Raw genomic sequence first — 21,064 nt, 5'->3', positions numbered from 1 at the left:
GGAGCAGTCGGTGGGGTGACCGCGAGGGAAACAGCCCTGCAAAAATGGCCTTTACTGCAGGGGTCCCTGACCTTTTTGAGCCTGCTTTTTCCAAACACTTGGCAGGCATCAGGAAAGGTGTCGGCGCGTGCCACGGCCCCCAGGGGTGCCATGTTGCGGACCTGTGCGCTATTGCATCGGCCGCATGTTTAGGCTTTCCTTTTGAAGGGGCCGTTCGTGGAAAGAGGTCTTCCTCGTCTCCTAGATCTTTGTAACGGCTAAGACCGTTCGTATCCTGCACCCCTCTCCTCACTCCCAATAAAAAAAAAAGGCCTGCTCTGGAGAAAATCGAATCCCGAACCCAGAATAAATTATACAATTAAGCAATGAAGGCAAATGTATTTATTTTGCATGACTCTGAATAAGTTTGCTAGTTGGTGGTTTTGACCATCCCAAAATTCTCCGGCAAGCAAAACAATCTGCCTCCCTCAAAATAAAGCATGCCAATGTATAATTTATCCATATTTGCCGAGTCTGTATATTTCATCCTGACTGCTTAGCAGGGGGCCTCCTGATACTCCAGGGCACAGAAACCCAGCCTCCCAACTACATTTGCAGAGCCGAGTTCAAATCCAGGTAGACGCCAAACCACGCGCACGAGCTAGCTTCTGTGGCAAAGTCCCAGCTGGGTGAGCTAGATTCGAGTCCAGCAGCACCTTAGAGACCACAGGGAGCTTTGAGTCTCGAAAGCTGATACCTCAAAAATCTTGAGCCATGGAAGCTTGCCGAGTGCACTTGGGCCAGCCACACACTCTCGGCCTAGCCTACCTCCCAGGGTGGTTGTGAGGATAAAACGGAGGAGAGGAGAAGGATGCCACCTTGGGTCACCATTGGGAAAGGACGGCGGGGTATAGTTGAAAGAAATAAATGAAACAATCTCACGCCGGCGGACGGCCCTCAGCCCCACTGAAATCATGCAATGCATCGTACAGCAATAGTGAGAAAAAAACTCATTTTAATTGTCATAATGCACCCGAGGGGGGTGGGGTTGAGGTCAGTAGCTTATCTAACGTATTCACAATCGATCGAAAACACATCACCACGCACGAGACCGGAAAAGAAGACTGTGGGGAATCGAAAGCTTTAAACCTGAGGGCCGGATTCTAACACGACACGGAAGTTCACCAATGCAAGGGAATATTTTCACTCGTAAGGCCGTCTCCGATGAAGCTTCCCAAGAGCGACGCCGGCACTGAACACTCGCTATGTGGGGTTCTTTGGAAAGAGTTGCATAAAGCCAGTCAGGAGTAAGGGAATAGGACTCTCGGAGCAGGGACTGTGCATCGAGCAAAGTACTGGTCACAGGCTTCCTTCCACTTCCCTGCTTCAAATCTTTGGTCCCAAGAGACTCGTGGTGGGTGACAGCTCACAAGGGATCCGAGTAAGGTTGCCACCTTCTGGGGCCTGGAGTTCTCCTGGAAATACAAATGATTTCCAGAGGACAGAGATCTGTTCCCCTGGAGATACCAGCTGCTTTGGAGGGGGGGCCCTATGGCATTGTACCACCCCTGCAGTCCCTCTCCTCTCTAAACCCTGCCTTCCCCAGGCTCCCCCCCAATCCCCAATTTCCAGGAATTTCCCAAGCGAGAGGTGGCAACCCTAGATCCAGGGCTTCTCTAGGAGATCCATAGCTACCTCATAGCTACCTCAAGCAAACTACGGTCCCCGCTGTTCTCAGAAGAGACTGTTACCCTTGGAGTCGGAGGCAAGGAGATGAGCTCCCCGGAGCAGAAATCAAAACTGGACCATAAAAGCAGGGACAGGCCAGAGAGGCAGAAAAGAGTATAGTGCAAAGCCAGTCGAAGCCCCAGGAACGGTCCATGGGGAGGGGTAATGAGAGGAGGATTCGCGCCCAGTACTGCAACCACGGCTTGGCGAATGGCAAGCAGACACTCTCCCGCCCCAACCGCCGAAGCCAAGCCGTAACCCGGGGTGCGCCTCTGTCGCGCGGTGGGGTTAATTGCTGCTCTCCCCGTCCTCGTCCAGCTCTTGCAGGTCCTCCAGAATGAGCTCGTCGATGTCGTATTGGGCCAAACTACCCTGGCTTATGCAGGTCGCCACGGTGGAGCCCGTGCTGTCGTGCGCTTGGCAGGGGTGGATCACTTTGGGCAGGCCCCTCCTCACCCGGCTTCGAGGGTGCACGCAGTGGGTGCCTGGAACGTGGGGCTCTAGGAAGGGGGGAAAGGGAAGGACACACGATTCATTTATTAATTCGGCAAATGCCATTAAAAACCTTCCCATCAGTTACAGAATTAAAACTGGAGAATATACAGTAACTAAAACTATAGGATATACGACTCGTAGACAGTTCATATAATTTAAACAGACCTCGGATTAATAAAACATTCTCCATTTTAAGTTAAGTTACCGAGCCCCAGTTTTGTCTGACGGATCTTATATATTGCGGCACAGAATTTAGCTGCTTGCTTCACCCTCCGGTCTGATCCTTCCCGTAGGAGACTCCTCAGTCTCCCTTCCTCGGAGCTGTCCTTTATTAGATTAAGGAGAGGGGAAATTAGCTTGTATGGGACTTCCTGACGGAAAGAGCACCTGAAAAAGACATGCGCAGTAGACTCAACTTCACCCGACTTGCAGGGACATCCCCATTCTGATCTTGGTAATCTCCTAAATCTGCCTTCTAGGATCGCCGAGGGTAGGGCAGAGCTGGTAAAACGAGCCAGCAGATTCTCCACCAGCCACGCTTCAGTGACGGGACATGGGCGACCCGGTTTTGCCAGCACTGGGCAAATGTTCTGGTTGACCGTATTTATTGTTATTTATGTATTGAGAAAGTTTTTATACCGCCTTTCCACCTGGTTACAGTCCACAAGGCGGCGAACGTGAAAAACATTAGAACATTCGTGCATACTTAAAGACAGAGTTAAAATTATAAAATAAATTCAATTAGAAACACATGAACGCACACCAGCAGAAGTAGGGCGCGTAACAGTTGGGGACACGCCAGACAAAACGAAGGCCATTGTAAGGCAGTTTTCGCTATTGGTGTCCCTCGGTCAAATGAAAGAGTTTTCCAATGGAGGATGAGGAGGACCGGTAAGCAGCTGGACTTTCCTTGGTGTGTGGTTCCATCCCCCCTTCACAGCTTCCCATGAGGTGCGAAAAGGGAGGAGAGCCAGCGTGGTGTAGTGGTGAAGAGCAGTGGTTTGGAGCAGTGGGCTCAAATCTGGAGAACCGGGTTTGATTCCCCACTCCTCCACATGAGCGGCGGAGGCTAGCCTAGTGAACTGGAATTGTTTCCCCACTCCTACACATGAAGCCAGCTGGATGACCTTGGGCTAGTCACAGCTCTCTCAGCCCCACCTACCTCACAGGGTGTCAGTTGTGGGGAGGGGAAAGGACGGGGATTGTAAGCCGGTTTGATTCTCCCGTAAGTGGTAGAGAAAGTCAGCATATAAAAGCCAACTCTTCTCCTCCTCTTCTGGTAGGCTCTTCTGTTCGGCTCCGCCTCCTGAGGCAGCCAATTTGGGTTTGGCTCCACCTCCCAAGGCAACCATTTTGGAGTGGCGCTTACTGGCCCCCTTCTCAAAATCCCAACGGTGCCTGCGACCTCAAAAAGGTTGAAGACCTCAGTCCCGCACTTTTTTACGCAAACCGCTTGACCCGGCACCTCTAAAAGATTGCATGCACCCTTCCGCCAACCTTCTCTGGGCACACGGGGTTAAATCCAGCAGATCCATATTCCGATAACGGTGGCGCGTTTATCCTTCGCCAAAGGAAGGTCCTGCCATTCGCCCACAGATCTGAAGAATCCCACCCTTGCATTGGCTGCTTTGCACAGAGCCGACCCCCTATGCAGCTCGCGTTCACGGCACGTTCAATCTCACCTCTGCGGTTGTAGCAATCCTCGGCGAAGCAGGAATGGGGCTGTCTGGTGCGTGGACCCGGGGCCTTGCGAGGCGGGATGATGCATGTCGGGAATACGGGGGTACGGCAAATATAACAGGGGGACGGGGTCCCCATCTGAGCTAAGCCCCTGCAGAGAAGCAAGAGAGAGAGACCTGTTAATTGCCAGTATATTATTTGGGCTTTTTCCTCTTCTACATTCTGATGCATTTATTTTACTATTAAACTCACACCAGCGTGTTGTAGTGGTTAAGGGCGGTGGTTTGGAGTGGTGGACTCTGAGCTGGAGAACCGGGTTAGATTCCCCACTCGTCCACATGAATGGCGGAGGCTGATCTGGTGAACTGGATTTGTTCCCCCGCTCCTACACATGAAGCCAGCTGGGTGACCTTGGGCCAGTCACAGTTCTCTCAGCCTCACCTGCCTCACAGGGTGTCTGTTGTGGGGAGGGGAAGGGAAGGAGATTGTAAGCCGGTTTGAGTATTCCTTAAGTGATGGAGAAAGTCGGCATATAAAAACCAACTCTCTCTCTCTCTCTCTCTGAAGCTGAATATGTTGGAAGCAAGTGGATTCCTAAACAAAAGCAGATGACTCCTTGAGCATAACCTCGGTAGCTTCCCCCCGCCACCATCCTAGACTGCAACACAATTTTATTTATTATTATATTTTATAACATAAGAAAGGCCCTGCTGGATCAGACCAAGGCCCATCAAGTCCAGCAGTCTGTTCACACAGTGGCCAACCAGGTGCCTCTAGGAAGCCCACAAGCAAGATGACTGCAGCAGAACTATCTTGCCCCTGTTCCACAGCACCTAATAGAATGGGCCTGCTCCTCTGATCCTGGAGAGAATAGGTAAGCATCATGACCAGTACCCATTTGGACTAGTAGCCGGGGATAGCCCCGTCCTCCATACGAACATAAGAAAAGCCCTGCTGGATCAGACCCGGGGCCCATCAAGTCCAGCAGTCTGTTCACACGGGCCAGCCAGTGGCTGTCCAGAGGTGGTTTTCCATTGCCTGCCTCTCCGCAGCAACCCTGGTATTTTTTGGCAACACTACGTTTCTATATACTAAAGATGAAATAGAAAATATGAACTGGGACAGCGTTGCCAACTCTTCATTGAGAAATTCCTGGACATTTGGGGGTGGAGCCTGGCGAGGGCAGGGTTTGGGAGAGGCGGGACCTCAGCAGGGTACAATGTCACATAGTCTCTCTTCCATTTCCTCCAGGGCAGCTGATCTCTGTTGTCTGGAGATCAGTAGTAATTCTGGGAGATTTCCAGGCTCCACCTAGAAGTTGGCAACCCTACATGAGATCCTTGCGATTGAAGAAGAGTTGGTTTTTATATGCTGACTTTCTCTACCACTTAAGGAAGAATCAGACTGGCTTACAATCACCTTCCCCTCCCCACAACAGATACCCTGTGAGGTTGGTGGGGCTGAGAGAACTGTGACTAGTCCCAGGTCACCCAGCTGGCTTCATGTGGAGGAGTGGGGAAACCAACCCGGTTCGCCAGATCAGCCTCCGCTGCTCATGTGGAGGGGTGGGGAATCGAACCCAGTTCTCCAGATCAGAGTCCGCCGCTCCAACCCACCGCTCTTAACCACTACACCACGCTGGCTCTCTCAAGGCAAAACCTGTTCAGAGGTGGTTTTCCATTGCCTGCCTCTGCACAGCGACCCTGAAATTTCTTGGCAACACTACATGTTTCTAAATATTAAAGACGAAAAAGAAAATATAAACTGGGTCATTGTTGCCAACTCCGCACTGAGAAATTCCTGGACATTTGGTTGATGTCTGGGAGGAGGAAAACTATTACTCTGCTTTTCAGGACATGCTTGTTTAGAAGTGGATCCTGCTTCAAAAAGTCTGAGGACCACTTTGGGCGATGCACCCAACGGGGCGCATTCAGGCTCCCCAAAGTGGCAAAAATGGACACGGAAACCCCAGCCTCCTCCTTCCAAGGGCACACCATCCCCGCTTCTCACCTGAACGACCGTCCACAGTTAGAACAGTGAAACTCGGCGGTTCCCCACATCTTACCGGCTGGCACTGGGTCATACCGGGTCCCACACATCCGGCAACGGGAAACCTGCAGAAGACATCACAGGAGAGGTTGAACGGGGCCCTCAAAATCCCACCGCTGATCTAGCCCGCCTGGACACCGAGTGAGGAGTCCTGATGCACCCAGACCCCACCTGAATCCTTGCAAATCCCCACATATATTGGAGATGGGGAATAAATTCTGTAATACTCGACAACAACAAAACAGGACAAACCATAAGGTCTTAAGCTGGTACTGAAATTTAATATGTTCAGCACCAGCTGAATAGCTCTAGAGGTCTAGAGCAGGACAATGTTCCTACATCATGAATCATGGCTGGCTTCACCCCTCTTATTGTGCTACTCAGAATCACAGAGTTGGAAGGGATCACCAGGGTCATCTAGTCCAACCCCCTGCACAATGCAGGAAATTCATAACTGCCTACCCCCGCCACACTCCCAGTGATCCTCTACTCCATGCCCAGAAGATGGCCAAAAATAAAATCCTCCAGGATCCCTGGCCAATCCGACCTGGAGGGAAATTGCTCCCTGACCCCAAAGTGGCGATTGGCATTACCCTGGGCATGCAAGAAGGGGCCACAAGAACCAAACACTGACGCAACCCTTCCTACCCTCCCTCTCATGACCTGCCTAAGTTCACCGAATCAGCATTGCTGACAGATGGCCATCTAGCCTCTGCTTAAAAACCTCCAGGGAAGGAGAGCTCACCACCTCCCAAGGAAGCCTGTTCCACTGAGGAACCGCTCTAACTGTTAGACAGTTCTTCCTAATGTCTAGACGGAAACTCTTTTGATCTAATTTCAACCCGTTGGTTCTGGTCCGACCTTCTGGGGCAACAGAAAACAACTCTGCACCATCCTCTCTATGACAGCCCTTCAAGCGCCTGAAGATGGTTATCTCTGGGGGTGGTTATCTGAAGATGGTTATCTCTGTCAACTCCACCCGATAGCCAGATCAGGTAGAGACAGGGTTGCCAGGTCCCTCTTTGTCATCGATGGGAGGTTTTTGGGGCGGAGCCAGAGGAGGGCGAGGTTTGGGGAGGGACTTCAATGCCATAGAGTCCAATTGCCAAAGCAGCCATTTTCTCCAGGGGAACTGATCTCTATCAGCTGGAGATCAGTCATAATAGCAGGAGATCTTCTGCTATTACCTGGGGGTTTCAAAAGTAATACAGCACACTTGCTCAACTCTTATTCCAAGAAAAAAAATAAACAAATCTTTTCAAACCACAATCTTTGTCTGTTATTTGTCAATAAGTTCAAAGCACAACAGTGTTCACATTACACTTCCAATCATGAAACAAAGCAAAACAAAACACAAGGAAAAATCTTTTTGGTTTTTTATGTTATTTTTCAATGAAACCACAACACAGCAGTGTTAATGTCACACTTCCAATATCATATATATGTAAATCAAATCAAAAAAATATAACCCAAAATATTCCAGTCTGTCCTTTTATCAGTCGTCTGGAGATTCCACAACAGTAACAGCTTGTCAGTTTCATTCATTCATGAATTGCAAGTCGCACATGTCAATTTCCTTTGTGGATTGCAGACAAATGTGTACTAGTGCTAAATGCACTTTGTGTCCCCGAGCACGGGGGTTGCTAACTCTTATCTAATTCATCCAAAATGTTGAAAAAAATGAACCTCATCCCGAAGGATACCAGGTGTAATAAGGACGTGTCCTCCGAATATCAAACACGTTTCATATTGCTTTCCTCAGCTTATTACCCGGTAGTAGAATTCTTATTTTTAAGGTGTATGCACACCTGTCGTAGGCCAACCTGAGCTGCCCTCCTCCTCTGAGGAAGAGGAGGAGTGGGAACCTGGGCCCGTTCCTCCAAGGACTACACTGGAACAGCAGGAATGGGAATCAGAGCCACCAAGGCCCATGGCAGGGGATGAGGGCTGCTCATTCTGGCAGCAAACAGAACAGCAAGAAGAGCAGGACTCCTCGCCTGCAAGTTCTCCCAAGCCGGCTGAGAAGCAGAGAATCAGGGCCCGGCTTCAATTAAAGGAACGAAGGCAAAAGGCCAGGTGGGCCTTGAGAGAGAGAGCAAAGACAATCAAGCCTAATCAGGGAGGAGTGGAAAATGCTGGAACCGCAAGGCTGATAAAAGGCCAGGCAGATTGCCAGAGTTCTTGTGGGTTCAACACATGTTGAAGGCCACTGCCTGAAAGAAGCTCCAGCAACCGAAGTCAACCCCGGCGTGCAAGCTGACGCCTGATCTGAGAGACAAGGAGATTGGACTGGTAAGTGCCTCTACTCCTTTACCTGCTAATTACCTTGGTCTAGCCCGGTCCACGGGAAGAGAAAAGCCTGCGTCAGGCTCTGGTCAACGCAGTACTCCCATTGCTGTTGTTGAAACCAGAGGCCAAGCCTTGAGCCTGGTTACTGCCTGCACGCTACACTCCTGCCTGAGTACGACAACACCTCTCCTTAAGACCTCCGAGGGTTCCTATGAGTAGCTATCGGGACTTCAATGCCATAGAGTCCAATTGCCAAAGCAGCCATTTTCTCCAGGTGAACTGATCTCTATCGGCTAGAGATCTCTATCGGCTAGAGATCAGTTGTAATAGCAGGAGATCTTCTGCTATTACCAGGGGATTGGCCACCCTAGGTGGAGATCAAGGGGTGTCCTAAGTCAAAGTAGTATTTGGATGGGAGACTAGCAGACAATTTTATGTAAGCTGTCCCCGACGGAAGAAAGGTAGGACAGGCTTCCAATTGCTAAACAAATAAAAAGAGCAAACCTTTAATTTGACACGTACGCACCTGTTTCCGTTTTGGGACGCGACGCCACCACGTGCTGTCGCAGGGCAGGCACGAAAACTGGTGGTCAGATGGGGGTATGAGGTTGTTTTGGGCATGGTTGAACATGCGCACGTTCCTCTCCGTCAAGGGCAAAACTTTCAGTTGCCGAGCGACCTCCTGGGGCAGAACAAACGAGAAGTGGGTTTGCCTCGTGGGGTTTCGCCAGTGTGGTGTAGTGGTTAAGAGCAGTGGTTTGGAGCAGTGTGCTCTGATCTGGACAATCGGGTTCAATTCCCCTCTCCTCCACATGAGCGGCGGAGGCTAATCTGGTGAACCGGGTTGGTTTCCCCACTCCTACACAGGAAGCCAGCTGGGTGACCTTGGGCTAGTCACAGCTCTCTCAGCCCCCTCCTACCTCACAGGGTATCTGTTGTGGGGAGGGGAAGGGAAGGTGATTGTAAGCTGGTTTGAGTCTCCCTTAAGTGGTAGAGAAAGTCGGCATATAAAAACCAACTCTTCTTCTTAATTGGCCACGTTTGTGCAGGAATAACACTAGAAGATGGCAGTTTTTCCAGATGAATGGACTTCATGGCCATGATAAATGTTTGGTTTTCCCATCCCTGATCTCCCCCTCCCCCAGCAAAAAAGCCAAAAAACAGAACTATGATTCGGATTAGGCCGGTCTACAAAAGCCGTTGTCCTGTTCTCAGCTGCCTACCCACATTTCCACACTCACCTGGATTTTGTGGTCATTTTCAGGGTCGTTCTTTGGTTTCTGCAAGGGGAAGAAATAAAATTAGGACATGCACATCGGCTAAAGGATAGTTTCCGAGCGGTAGCCGTGTTGGTCTTCAGTAGAAGAGCTAGAATCGAGCCCAGTAGCACCTTCTCCTTTTTCTAAAAATCCTTAAATAGTCCTAGCCACAAAGGCCCTTTTTTTCTCACTGGCCACTTAGGCAAATAAATTCCACAAAGGACACAGACTTCTCACGCTCCACAGCACCTCATTCGACTCTCTTCGCACACACATGGAGCAAAACTCTCCACAAACAAGTCAACTCTGCTCACTCGGCACAGCTGCCATCCCATCGTAGCACATGTCACACTGTTATACTTCTAAATAAACTCTTACGTCTAAGTGGGAAAAAAAAAACCAGTTTTATTTAGAGTGAAGGATCCCTCTTTACCTTAGAGCCACCTCTACACAGTGATCCTTCTGCCATTCTACCACAAACTCTATGTTTAAGAGAAAAGCCCTGTTTCATTTAGAGTAAAAAAATAAATAAATGGGCTACCCCCACACTCTGACCATTTCTGTCATTCTACACAACTAAGCGTCCAACTAATAAATCTAAGGCGAGAGCTTCTGGCGGCAACCAAAATGAGACGGAAACGCTAAGGAAGGCAAGGAGGCACCGTGACGCACCTCAGAACATGACAGGGAGGCGCCATTACAAGCGTTGCATAAAAGGCGTCCCAGAAAGGGAGAAAATGTGACAAATACCTCCAGACATTTATTTTTCTCTGAACACTTTGTGGAGTTTCCATTAAGCACTCGTTCATTTTGCATTTTGCCTGGTTAGCTGACAACCTGTAGGCTGTACGCTTAATTTGAAAGATTGATGCTTATAAACTTATAATTGGATTCGTTGTAATTTTTCATAAAGAGGTACTATCGTGGGCTTTTGCAGACTTGATGTTTTTAGGACCTTGATTCCCCCTTGTATTCATTGTTTGCACCACCTTATGGACACGGCAGGCATTCCAGAATTTCAGAGCGGCAATGGGAGGGGAGACAGGTGACTCAGCAGCTGTGGTCTGGGCACACATCCTGCTTTCACCATCTAACACACGGCACAAATCCACCAGGTCCTCCTCCTGGTGCCACCTCTATCCCCCCCCCTTACCTTCTCCCACTTTCCCCACCCCTCACTGATTTTCACTGACTCCCGCTTAGGGTTGCTAACTTTTAAATCGGTCCCTCTAACTGTCCCTTTAGTGGAGGTAGATCACGATGGGTAGCCTCCGTGTTAAGTCTGTCACTGGCAGTAGAAAAGAGCCAGAGTCCAGTAGCGCCTTAAAGACTAACAAAACTTCTGGCAGGGTAGGAGCTTTCGTGAAGAAGTATCTGAAGAAGTGAGCTGTGGCTCATGAAGGCTCCTACCCTGCCAGATGTTTTGTTAGTCACGGCCATCTTAAAAGACTAACAAATTTTCTGGCAGGGTAGGAGCTTTCGTGAAGAAGTATCTGAAGAAGTGAGCTGTGGCTCATGAAGGCTCCTACCCTGCCAGATGTTTTGTTAGTCACGGCCATCTTAAAGACTAACAAAACTTCTGGCAGGGTAGGAGCTTTCGTGAAGAAGTATCTGAAGAAGTGAGCTGTGGCTCATGAAGGCTCCTACCCTGCCAGATGTTTTGTTAGTCACGGCCATCTTAAAGACTAACAAAACTTCTGGCAGGGTAGGAGCTTTCGTGAAGAAGTATCTGAAGAAGTGAGCTGTGGCTCATGAAGGCTCCTACCCTGCCAGATGTTTTGTTAGTCACGGCCATCTTAAAGACTAACAAAACTTCTGGCAGGGTAGGAGCTTTCGTGAAGAAGTATCTGAAGAAGTGAGCTGTGGCTCATGAAGGCTCCTACCCTGCCAGATGTTTTGTTAGTCACGGCCATCTTAAAGACTAACAAAACTTCTGGCAGGGTAGGAGCTTTCGTGAAGAAGTATCTGAAGAAGTGAGCTGTGGCTCATGAAGGCTCCTACCCTGCCAGATGTTTTGTTAGTCACGGCCATCTTAAAAGACTAACAAAATTTCTGGCAGGGTAGGAGCTTTTGTAAGTCAAAGTACTTCCTTAGAGCAAGAGTCCCGTAGCGCCTTAAAGACTAACCAGATTTCTGGCAGGGTGTGAGCTTCCATGAGTCACAGCTCACAAGCGCAAGCTCATACCCAGCCAGAAATTTGGTTAGTCTGTAAGGTGCTACTGGACTCTGGATCTTTTCTACTGTCCCTTTAGTATCAGCCTGATCTGCAGCAAATACCCGGTGACGTTATTGACTTCTGTGCCATGAGAAGTTTCTACTGCCCAATTCTACACATCTAAGTCTTCATCAAAGGGACTGGTCATCCCCCCAACCCCCGGCCAGCTGGCAACCCTGACTCATTATCCATCTCTTCCTTCAATCACCTGTTTCTTCTGCTCCTCTTCTTTCTTCAGTTTATCTATCACTTTCTAGTAAGAAGAGCAAAAAAGATTGGAAGGGATTAACCAAAGGCAGGAGCAGTATACAGTTGAGGTCATATTGACTCCATAAAATAAGAAATACAGAATAGACAAGGAGACTTGTCTATTTTTACTGGGCTGCTAGAATAAAAACATGCAAACTTTCAAGCGACAGAGTCTCCACCAGGATGACTGGACAGGCAGCTGGTTTTTCAGTAACAAACAATTCACCATAGAGAAGACGAGAATATTACACAGCATTTTTTAATTTATTTTCTTGCAAAATGTTGGGATGCCAGCAAGATTTTCCGGAAGCCAGAATGGAGACATCTCTCACACATGGTGTCATGAGCATGCCACTGAGAGAGGGAATCCCAGCCCAGTTTAACATGCATGAAGCTACCATATACCAAATCAGACCCATGGTCCATCAAGGTCAGTATTGCCTACTCAGACTGGCAGCTGCTCTCCAGGGTCTCAGGCAGAGGTCTTACCACCTGATCCTTTTAGCTGGAGATGCCGAGGACTGAACCTGGGACCTTCTGCATGCCAAGGAGAGGCTCTACCACTGAGCCACGCCCCCTCCCCAATGATGAACTGCACCTCACACAGCTAGTTTCCTTTCAGACAGTCTTTAATCAAGGTGATGCCAGGACTCAAGCATACCTGGAAGACACAGACGTCAGCAAGACAAGTTCATGGAGTTTTCAAGACAAGCCATGAGCATAGATGGTTTACCATTGCCTGCCTCTGCATAGCAACCATGGACTTAATTGTTGGTCTCCCATCCAAGGACTAACTAGGGCCAACCTTGCTTAGCTTCTGAGATCCGATGAGATCAGGCTAGCCTGGGCCATCCAGGTCAGGGTAGAGACAAACAGGTGGTTTGCTACTGCCTGCCTCTGAGTAGCAATGCTGGACTTCCTTGGTGGTCACCCATCCAAGTCCTAACCAGGGCCTACCCTGCTTAGCTTCTGAGATCTAATGAGATCAGGCTAGCCTGGACCATCCAGGTCAGGGCATATATTGTGTTCTGGGGACAGGCAAAACCTCATGCATGAGTGACCAGTTGCTCAGCAGGGATTTACTGGTCGCTTTCAACCTTCTGCCTGCCTTTCCCATGTGGTGACACGCCGACCATTTCCTCAGCCTGACGAAGCAGTGACCGCTCTAGGCGAGTGGATTTTTCATCCTGAGGAAGAGAGTAGGGCTGCCCAGGATGGGAGGGGAAAGGGAAGACCGACACGGCAATTCTGGCTGCTGCGTTTGCAAGAGGGACAGAAAGGGCTCCTCACTGCTCAATCACCAACTTCTCCAGCTTTTAACCTCTGCGTAAGATAGACGGATAGGGCATTACCAAAGCGACCGGATCGTCAGCCAGGCTCCCGTCGTCTTCCGGATCTGTACGAGGGAAAAAAGAACAGATTGAATGTGATCCCACTAGTACACAAGAGGTCTGGAATTCTGCAACCAAGTTAAATATTATGATATTGTCGAAGGCTTTCACGGTCAGAGTTCATTGGTTCTTGTAGGTTATCCGGGCTGTGTGACCGTGGTCTTGGAATTTTCTTTCCTGATGTTTCGCCAGCAGCTGTGGCAGGCATCTTCAGAGGAGTAACACTGAAGGACAGTGTCTCTCAGTGTCAAGTGTGTAGGAAGAGTCAGAGAGGGGTTGGGTTTGAGCTGAGTACTGTCCTGCAGACGTAATGTGCTAATCATTGTCCTGTAAGTATCAAGATAATGTACTAATGAGAGTGTGGTATGTTAATATGGAAGCATTGTATCCTGAAATGATCTGGTAATGTGTGAAATCCAAAGCTAATCCGCTTGGCTATTGTTGACTGTAGCCTTTGTTAGTCTGGAGGTTTTTCAGGACAGGAAGCCAAGCCTTATTCATTCTTAAACTCTCTTCTTTTCTGTTAAAGTTGTGCTGATGTTTATGAATTTCAATGGCTTCTCTGTGCAATCTGACAAAATAGTTGGTAGAATTGTCCAGTCTTTCAGTGTCTTGGAATAAGACCCTTTGTGTCAGTCCACAATAGCCATGCAGATTAGCTTTGGATTTCACACATTACCAGATCATTTCAGGATACAATGCTTCCATATTAACATACCACACTCTCATTAGTACATTATCTTGATACTTACAGGACAATGATTAGCACATTACGTCTGCAGGACAGTACTCAGCTCAAACCCAACCCCTCTCTGACTCTTCCTACACACTTGACACTGAGTAGTGTTACTACTCTGAAGATGCCTGCCACAGCTGCTGGCGAAACGTCAGGAAAGAAAATTCCAAGACCACGGTTACACAGCCCGGATAACCTACAAGAACCAATTAAATATTATGGCTGGGAAAAGAAAAGAAAAACTATGAAAAACAACTGGTTCTGGTTGTTGTGGTTTTTTAACATTTTTTCCTACTAATTTGCACTACAGTTAGTAGAAGAAGAAGAGTTGGTTTTTATATGCCGACTTTCTCTGTCACTTAAGGAAGAATCAAACCGGCTTACAATCACCTTCCTGTCTCCACAACAGACACCCCATGAGGTAGGTGGGGCTGGCAGAGCTCTCAAGAGAGCTGTGACTAGCCCAAGGTCACCCAGCTGGATTTATGTGGAGGAGTGGGGAAACCAACCCGGCTCACCAGATTAGCCTCCACCGCTCATGTGGAGGAGTGGGGAATCAAACTGGTTCTCCCAGTCCACTGCTCCAAAAGGACCAGCTGATAGTAAGGACCTTGACCTGAGACCTCAGCTCAGTGGTAGAGATCCGCTTGGCATGCAGAAGGTCCCAGGTTCACTCTTCAGCTAAAAAGGACCAGACAGAAGGTGATGTTAAAGACCTCCGCCTGCGACCCTGGAGAGCCGCTGCCGGTCTGAGTAGGCAAGGCTGACTTTGATGGACCAAGGGTCGGATTCAGTAGATGGCAACTTCATGCATCCTTGTCCATGTGTTCATGTACATAAGCCACCTTGTGTCCCCATTGGTGAGAAAGTTGGGGTATAAATTAATAAATACCTGTGGACACCCCCTTCTCCCATCCAATGCACACAGTGCTCCTGACCGTGCATGGAGACCTGACTCACCATCCATCTCATCTTTGCAAAGAATAATGCGCTTGCAGGCTAGATCATGATTATTGATGAACTTCCGCATCAGAATCACCGCATCCTCGATGGCCACCTTCCCGTAGAACTTCTCCCGCAGTCGGCGGACACTTTTTTCGAGCTGCGCCAGAATGGAGAGATTGCAGTCAGTCAGATTGAGAATAACACAAACGTTCATTTGGCTGAATGAGGCCTGTTCATCTTTTCCTTTTATATCTGTCCCTCCAGGAGCTGTTTGAAGTCTCTGGCGAGTTTGCATTATGGGAACCTAAGTATAATTCATCGGGCTGCCTGAAAGGACCACCTGGGAAACTAATATTCAGAAACCATGGTTTGAAGCGAATTTGCAAACCGTGGTTTGTACTAATGATTGTATGGCATGGTGCCCAAACTGAGAGATCATAATTATAGCTGTTTCATAGAATCAGGAGTGCTGAAAAGATTGGGAGGGCCAGAAAAGCAGTTTTGAGTCGGGTTTTTGCTGTTATATATTTGGAAGCTCAAACATGGTTTGGGTTGTAAACAATCCAGAGATATTTTTGAACACCATCTGCTACTGTTTTAAGGCCCTTAAATGAAGAGTGTTCTTTACTGTATAATTTGTTTGTTACCTGTAAGCGTGGTTGTTATACTGCTGGTAACCCCTTTGAATAAGACACTGACAGAGAGTTCAAGATATATGGGAAATACAAAGCACAGTCTGCCGTGATGATAAGTTGTGCTAATGACTGGTGGATTTGATTTAAATCTAATTGATTTAAGACTTGGTTTATTCATGGTTTTCTACATAAACAGCACTTCTCATAATGTTGTTTCATTCGGGCCACCAGGCCTTGCATTTCTTTGTTGCCGTGTTTGCATTTTGCACGCATGCCTGCCTTACCCATAGATAGAGGAACGTCTTTAAAATATTCCCAAAATGGGTCTCTTTTACAACCTGCTGCCAGAACAGTATAGGTTTTCTCCTCCAGGGAGAAAATAATATGATAAACCTCAGGCTATATCCACAAAGATACCAAGACTTGTGGGATATTCTGCTCAAAAGGTTCCACTTTGATTTTTACTGTTTGTCCCTCCCTCCTCACACTTAGCTCCTTATACAGATCTATTCCATTCCAAAAATCTTCTATTAATTGAACTTCTTGAAACTTAGCACTTAAGAGGTAAGGGGTTGATTCTGTGTACATAAATTTGCAAAGGAACAATGGGATTCAGGTCTTTTTATCAATATATAGTTTAATTTATAATAAACATATTTCCTGACTGGGAAATAGAGTGGGGTATAAATTGAATAAAATAAACAAATAACATTTTTGCTGTGAAGAAGAGGCATGTTATCTCCGTAGACACAAATTCACAGTTTTGAGAACTGCAAAACCAAGCATCTGTGATAATATCTTATAAACAGAAAAACTGACATCATGTTACATAATTAAAAACAAATCCTTATTTCATGATGACTAATCTTTGGACTATAATGTATCTTAAATACAAAACTGTATCCTGCTGCACAAATGATGCCCACGCTAATTGCCAATCTATGCACATTTAAATTTATCGATGCAAAATAGGCAGCGCTGCTCTTCTGCCTCTGTGCTGCCGGTTCCGTTATGGGAGGCAAAAGAAGCAACATCTGCCGTCGGTGAAAGAGGACAGACTAGAGAAGTCCCTTGGGTGCAGAAAAATGATCTGCAGCGAGAGGAATGGGTCCTGCCGTTTCTCTTAGCAGGACCTGTTGCCAATTTGATAACCTGACCGTTTCAGGGAGCTACTGGCTATTTATTTCCCTCTGTTTCTTTGCTGGGGTGATATCATGGAGCTGCTCAAGGTTATGTTTATCTCGAGCAAACTGTAGAGGTAGAGCAAAGGTATGGGGGGCGGGAATCCCTTGGGGAGTTCTGATGCAAAACCCGGAAACTGTGCTGAATTGCCAGCTTGGTTGGGTGCTTTGTGACCAGGTGCAGTCAAACAAACATGAAAAACAGCCCGTCTTTCTGGGTTTTTTTGTAGCCACAAAAGGGCGAAAACGCATGGTCGCTTTAGCCTCCTTTATTCCGTTTCAAGTCAGGATCGAACGCATGCGTTTCACCGAATGTGCGTTCGATCCTGGCTGAATGCAGAGGTAGAGCAGGCAACGGCAGACCACCTCTGCTCATCTCTTGTCCTGACCTGGATGGCCTGGGGAGCCAGTGTGGTGTAGTGGTTAAGAGCAGTGGTTTGGAGCGGTGGACTCTGATCAGAGAACCAGGTTTGATTCCCCACTCCTCCACATGAGCGGCGGAGGCTAATCTGGCGAACCGGGTTGGCTTCCCCACATCTACACATGAAGCCAGCTGGGTGACCTTGGGCTAGTCACAGCTCTCTTAGAGCTCTCTCAGCCCCACCTACCCGACATGGTGTCTGTTGTGGGGAGGGGAAGGGAAGGTGACTGTAAGCCGGTTTGAGTCTCCCTTAAGTGGTAGAGAAAGTCGGCATATAAAAACCAACTCTTCTTTGTGTCAGATCTTGGAAAACAGGGCGGATAAAAATCAATGATTTAAAAAATCTTTACAAATTGGATTTTTAAATTTAAATCAGATTGTTTTTTTATTTGAATTGGATTTTTTAAATAAAATGCTTTTGGAGGGAAAATCTACCAAAAGATAGTTTAAACAGTTTTCTGTTTAAGATACATTATAGTCCAAAGATTATTAATCATGAAATAAGGATTACTTTTTAATTATGCAGTATTTAATTATGTAGTCATCAAAGTATTCCTGCCACAGATGGACACTTGAATCATTTGTGTGGTCAGAATTCGCTATCTAGAGGAAGAAAGCATTTTCCCTGGCTGAAAATATTGTTACTTTGAGAACAGAACTATATGGGGCAGTGGGACAGGTCTCACAAGGACTGGCCCATGATTTCCCTCCACTTCCGGCTCTGATTTCCTTTTCTCACATTGGTTCCACTTCCTCTTTCCACTTCTTCTCCTCCACCTTTACCTCCTCCTCCAGGTGCTATTTTGGATCGCTACATTTTGTACATTCTTTAACATTTTGGGGCCCAGGTAAAAAAAGAATGATCTTATACGGGTTTATCCAATCTTTGCAGAACCCTAAATTGCAGACGTGGCTGGCCCCATTGTGTGGATTTTGTTATCGGCATAGAGACCAGCCCTTGGCCCCTGGTTGCCCCCTGTGCGAACAGACCGCTGGACCTGATGGGCCTTGGTCTGGTCCAGCAAGGCTTTTCTTATGTTGTTCTGATAAGGGTTTATAAAGTTATGCCATGATATAGAGTAAGGGGATAGATTCCCCCACCCCCATCCTTGTCTCCAAACACTAGCAAATGAACTCGTTGGAGAAAACCAGACGCAGAACAAAGGGAAGTTCTTCTTCCCACAACATATAAGTAACTCATGGAATTCACTGCTACATGGTACGCTGATAAGACAGCTTTAAACGAGGATAAGACGACAGAGTGAAAGATCGATCTACCAACAGCTATCCGACATGATGGCTCAATGGAACCTCCAGGGACAGAGGCAGCCCTCTGAATACCACCTGCGGGAGAGGGTGGTACCCTTCCTGTCCTGTTTGTGAGCTTCCCAGAAGCACCTGTGGTGCTCTTAGTTGGAAAGAGGGTGTTGGACGAGATGCCATGCCCTTCTGTAACATTCTCCAAAAAAGCGCAGAGGCACGCAGCAAATATCCCCGTCCCCAAAACCCTTCGCAAGCATGAAGCAGACCAAGGTGAGTCGTGCGTGGTCGTTCTTGATTTTTCTACCAGAATTACTACCAGAGGTCCAGCAAGAAGTCTGAGGTTCACAAAGCATGTGCATCTGCTGGCCGAGACAGTTCAAGGCATCTTGTCACGGCAAGCAAGATATGCGCATCTCCCCCTGGGCCCTGAACGGCTGCCGGCCACGTCCACAGATGGCCACAGGCTTGGAGCTTGCGGGAAAAAGTGTAAGTCATCTCCTGTGCCAACCAAGCAGTGCCTTGGCGCGTTCTTCACCGGGCCAACCCCAAGCCAGCGTTTGGGTGGCTCAGCCAGAGAAGCAGCCCTGCCTGCTGGATCCCCGAATAGTCGGGTCACGACCTTGTGAGGACACAAGGTAGGGGAGGGGCAGTGGCTCAGTGGTAGAGCATCTGTTTGGCATGCAGAAGGTCCCAGGTTCAGTCCCTGGCATCTCCAGTTGAAGGGACCAGGCAAGTAGGTCATGTGAAAGACCTCTGCCTGAGACCCTGGAGAGCTGCTGCCGGTCTGAGCAGACAATACTGACTTTGATGGACCATGGGTCTGATTCAGTATAAGCCAGCTTCATGTGTTGGGGAGGGGCTGTAGCTCAGCGGCAGAGCATCTGCTTGGCAGGCAGAAGGTCCCAGGTTCAATCCCCGACATCTCTAGTTAAAGGGACCAGGCAAGTAGGTGATGTGAAAGACCTTCACCTGAGACCCTGGAGAGCCGCTGCCGGTCTGAGCAGACAATACTGACTTTGATGGACCACGGGTCTGGTTCAGTACAAGGCAGCTTCATGTGTTCATGTGACACTCTTGCTGAGAACACCAGAAGTGCCCGCCTGGATTAAAATCCAATTCAGCATTTTCCCCAAGGGGCCAGCAACCGGAGTCTCCGGTCTGCCTGCTCTGATCTTTGGGAGGGCTTCCCCAGCGCACCACCCCTTACTCTGCCCCTGAAACGCTGCCTCCTCCCGCCTTTAATCAGAGCCACATGTTGGCTCCAGAGCCCGAATGCCAGTGCTCTGGCCAGAACATGAGGAATAAAGATTACAATAGAACATTTGCAGAGTTCTGTCCTCTCGGTATCTTAAGCTCTGACCCCTCCTGCCATAGCAAATACCAACGGCTTCTCTCTTATCACTCAGATGCAACTCTCCCCTCCACCCATGACGAGAATGCTTGCAAGGCAGATTGGACACATTTATGAGTAGATTTCTGAGCCACGCTTGTTGAATGGAACCTCCAGGATCAGGTGCAGTATAGCTGCGAATGTCAGCTGCAGGGGAGGGACGGCGGGGGAGGGAGCTGGTCGGGTTCCCGGAGACGTATGCCTGCTCGCTGCAGGAACCCGAGAGTGGGTCTGATCCAGCTGGGGCTGTTTGGACGCTCTTATGATGGGAGGACCTTTTGCACCAGGTAGGGGAGGGGCTGTGGCTAAGTGGCAGAGCATCTGCTTGGCATGCAGAAGGTCCCAGACTCGATCACCAGCATCTCCAGGTAAAGGGACTAGGCAAGTAGGTGATGTGAAAGACCCCTGCCTGAGACCCCGGAGAGCCTCGGAGAGGGGCAGTGGGTCAGTGGCAGAGCCTCTGCTTGGCATGCAGAAAGTCCCAGGTTCAATCCCCGCCATCTCCAGTTAAAGGGACCAGGCAAGCAGGTGATGTGAAAGACCCCTGCCTGAGACCCCGGAGAGCCTCGGAGAGGGGCCGTGGCTCAGTGGCAGAGCCTCTGCTTGGCATGCAGAAGGTCCCAGGTTCAATCCCCGCCATCTCCAGTTAAAGGGACCAGGCAAGCAGGTGATGTGAAAGATCTCTACCTGAGACCCTGCAGAGCTGCTGCTGGTCTGAGTAGACAGTCCTGACTTTGATGGACCGAGGGTCTGATTCAGTAGGGGAGGGGCTGTGGCTCAGTGGCAGAGCATCTGCTTGGCATGCAGAAGGTCCCAAGTTCAATCCCCGGCATCTCCAGTTGAAGGGGCCAGGCAAGTACCAACTGGCCCTCCCCCGGGGTAAAGCCCCCAAACTTTGCAAAATCCCCTCCCTCCCTCCCAGTTCTTCCATGCACCGGGAAACAACGCCTACCTCCACCTCGTCTTGGCGGAGCCGGTGCATGGCGCCGCAGGCGAGGAGACCCTGCCTGCCCGGCTCCGGTGGCTGCGGGGACTGCGCGGGGCGCGGCGTCCCAACTCGCCCCGGGGAGTGGCCGCGGGCGGACCCGGGAAGCCCCGCCTGGGCAGCCTGGCCCCGGGGATGCTTTCGCTTTCGCTCTGGCTGGGCGAGGAGCTGCCT

The 21,064-nt window shown here is 48.9% G+C and overlaps 1 protein-coding gene across 1 annotated transcript; it reads right to left on the bottom strand.

The window, feature by feature from the left end:
- Positions 1-1,995: 1,995 nt before the first annotated feature.
- Positions 1,996-20,887, bottom strand: SHFL (shiftless antiviral inhibitor of ribosomal frameshifting). The gene is made up of 9 exons (XM_056850456.1): positions 20,858-20,887; positions 15,031-15,172; positions 13,296-13,339; positions 11,903-11,947; positions 9,462-9,491; positions 8,747-8,902; positions 5,893-5,996; positions 3,885-4,033; positions 1,996-2,207 (listed from the first exon to the last, which is right to left on the bottom strand). The coding sequence occupies exons 1-9, from the start codon at positions 20,885-20,887 to the stop codon at positions 1,996-1,998; spliced, it is 912 nt and encodes a 303-aa protein (XP_056706434.1).
- Between the last annotated feature and the right edge of the window lie 177 nt (positions 20,888-21,064).

Source organism: Euleptes europaea, chromosome 1 (assembly GCF_029931775.1).
Source record: "Euleptes europaea isolate rEulEur1 chromosome 1, rEulEur1.hap1, whole genome shotgun sequence".
NCBI lineage: Eukaryota > Metazoa > Chordata > Lepidosauria > Squamata > Sphaerodactylidae > Euleptes > Euleptes europaea.
The sequence above is the reverse complement of the archived record's forward strand: the minus strand, read 5'-3'. Positions and strand labels throughout refer to the sequence as shown.